The 2,783-nt window shown below is 31.2% G+C and overlaps 1 protein-coding gene across 1 annotated transcript in view; it reads left to right on the top strand.

Moving 5' to 3' along the window:
• Window positions 1-1,379: 1,379 nt before the first annotated feature.
• The window catches only part of LOC117100243, a 32,820-nt gene continuing 31,416 nt past the window's right edge, over window positions 1,380-2,783 (top strand). Inside the window, exon 1 of the mRNA XM_033239844.1 lies at window positions 1,380-1,480. Within this exon, the coding sequence (XP_033095735.1) occupies window positions 1,458-1,480 (23 nt within the window). The 5' untranslated portion in view covers window positions 1,380-1,457. The remainder of the gene's footprint in view (window positions 1,481-2,783) is intronic.

The following is a 2,783-nucleotide window of genomic DNA, read 5'->3' as shown; positions in this document are numbered from 1 at the left end:
AAGCAAAACCCAAAATGACCATATGCAAAACCATGTCTTAAAACTAACAGAGATTCTAAAGCTATTAATGAATTCATTAACGAAAGTGTTCCAAGCGACGTTCGTAACGTAATTTTCTTTCTTATGTTTCCTAATACTTTCTTTGCTTGTCCTTTCTTAAATTCCTTATCCTTTCTTGCCTTTTACTTTCTTATGTTCCTTATCATTTTTCTTTCTTGTGTTCATTATCATTTTTTTCTTATATTTCTTTGTTATTTCTTTCCTTTCCTTTTAAGTCTCCTTGTCATTTCTTTCCTTTCTTATGTTACTTTTGATTTCTTTCCTTTTCTTTTTTATGTTTCTTCTCGTTTCTTTCATTTTCCATTCTTAAGCCTCCTTATCATTTCTTTCCTTTTCCTTTCTTATATTCCTTTCATTTCTTTCCTTTTTCTTCTTAAGTTTTTTTCATTTCCTTCCCTTTCATTTCTTATGTTCCTTATCATTTCATTCCTTTTCTTTCTTATATTTTTTTATCATTTCTTTCTTTTTCCTTTCTTAATTTTCCTTATCATTTTTCCCTTTCAGCTTATCATTTCTTTTGTTTTCCTTTCTTATTATCTCCTTATCATTTTTAACCTTTTCCTTCCCTAATTCTCCTTATAATATCTTTCCTTTTCTTTCTTATGTTCATTTTTCATTTCTTTCCTTTTTCCTTCTTAAGTTTCCTTATCATTTCTTCCCCTTTCCTTTCATATGTTCCTTATCATTTCTTTCCTTTTCCTTTCTTATATTTCATTATCATTTCTAACCTTGCTTATGTTTCCTTTTATTTCTTTCCTTTTCCTTTTTATGTCCTCATCTTTTCTTTCCCTTTCCTTTCATTTTTTCCCCTCATCCTTCTTTCCTTTACCTTGCTTTTTATTAGAAATAGGTTACTAAACCGAACAACCAAAGGGCCGTAGCAAAACTAAGAATATATGAACTTATTGGAATTAGAAAAATAATGGCTCCTAAAACATAATGTTATGAGCCAGTCGGGCCGCCGACTTATTTTCTGTTGGTGATGAAAATATTAATGATACTAAATATTTTGAACCCATTAAAAATTACAGACTCATTTTACACGTTAAAAACTCATTGACAATGTTGACTCATCAGTGCATTGGTGTATACTGGCCACTCAATGAAACAGACAACCAACCGTAGGTAATAAAAGTGCCTTGCCCAGGACATAAAAGAATTGTACAGGAGAGTATAATCTCCTTAATATAAATCCGAATGACTGTGCGTAGGCCTACAAAAATTGGAAACACAAGACAGTAGTTCCTTAATCACGTGACTGGAATAACCAATCACACAACTTGTGAATATTTGTGATGTGGCGTTATTTATCACTAAGACTTATCTACAGACACTTCACTAATCGACATGTCATAATCGTACATAGAATAAATGAAGAATTTACTGCAGAGTGAGATATGGAGAGTCTACACAGACCTGGGTAAGTACAGTACTGATACATGGCCTTCCATATTTAGAAAAGATTTTGCGCTGGGTGTCTCTGGCCGGTACTTTGGTCACATTCTGTGCTTAGGTCTTCTTCAAACTTTTTCCAAGCAAAGACCATAATTATATCAAAGATTAAGATTATTAAAATATATGACGTCATTCTACATATTTCAAATATTAATTAACGGGTAATTAAACTTTTATATTAACGCAATTTGAATTTCAAACTTGTTACAGCTATGTTAAACACAAAATTACATGAATAATTTTCGCCCTCGACTTATAACATGACACAGACTTAACAAACTAAACATCCATTAACCTCCTCAGGGTTGGGTTGTTTAGCGTAATGGTTGGAAATCTCAATCTTACTATTACCACTGCAGCCACAGGTCGAGTCTCATTGACGTCGAGTTGGCTTTCATGTTTTTTTTTCTTTTCTTTTTTACTTCATAATCTTCTTTAGTAATTTCAACATCAATTCTCATTGTGACAATGAGAAAAAACCATATGTTGTGTTTTACAAACATAGTAAGTCTAGTTTTGTATTGTTTTTATTCAATTTTCATTTTCCCACTCTCCCATGGAATGGAAGTCTAGACTAGTCAATTTGATTGATTAATAATTGATATTGAATATTGATTTTTATCGAGAAATGATACACCAATATTTTCACTGCCTGTCCTATATACAAATCATCTACATAATTCCATGTATTACATGATGAATTGATAAGAGCAAGGAATAACAGAGGACCGAGTAGAGAGCCCTATGGACCCCACATGTAAGATTAACACTCAGATAATATATATGTTAGTGTACATAGCATATTGGGTTCTATTCCACATGAAGCTTATGCTCCAAAGTATAATTTCACCACTGCCAACAGTTACTAGTTTAATTTAGATACATCAATTTTGTGATTAACACTACCATAAGCCTTACTTAACCAGTTAAGACTAACTTTGCGACTGATTTTGAAACACGTAATTAATAGTTTGACCAAATAATGAGTTGTGGAAAAATGTTTGCGACCACCATATTAAATAGTTGTCAAGTTCTTCTCAATATCAGATTTTTTATATTACACTCTCAGATTAGGCGAGTGAAATTGGTCAAAAGCTATTGGAAATTTACAAAATTACTGATAAATTAAAGAAATAGAATGTATTGAAAATCAAATCAAATTACATTCGATCTCAATGTAACTTTACATAGATAATGCTTTATCATTTTTATTTATGCCTCCAAATGGATACATAAATGGATAAACAGATAAATGTATAAATAATCTA

The sequence above is a fragment of the Anneissia japonica genome, unplaced genomic scaffold (assembly GCF_011630105.1).
Source record: "Anneissia japonica isolate Jap-2015-1 unplaced genomic scaffold, ASM1163010v1 scaffold6788_len1366326_cov149, whole genome shotgun sequence".
Lineage (NCBI taxonomy): Eukaryota > Metazoa > Echinodermata > Crinoidea > Comatulida > Comatulidae > Anneissia > Anneissia japonica.
The sequence above is the reverse complement of the archived record's forward strand: the minus strand, read 5'-3'. Positions and strand labels throughout refer to the sequence as shown.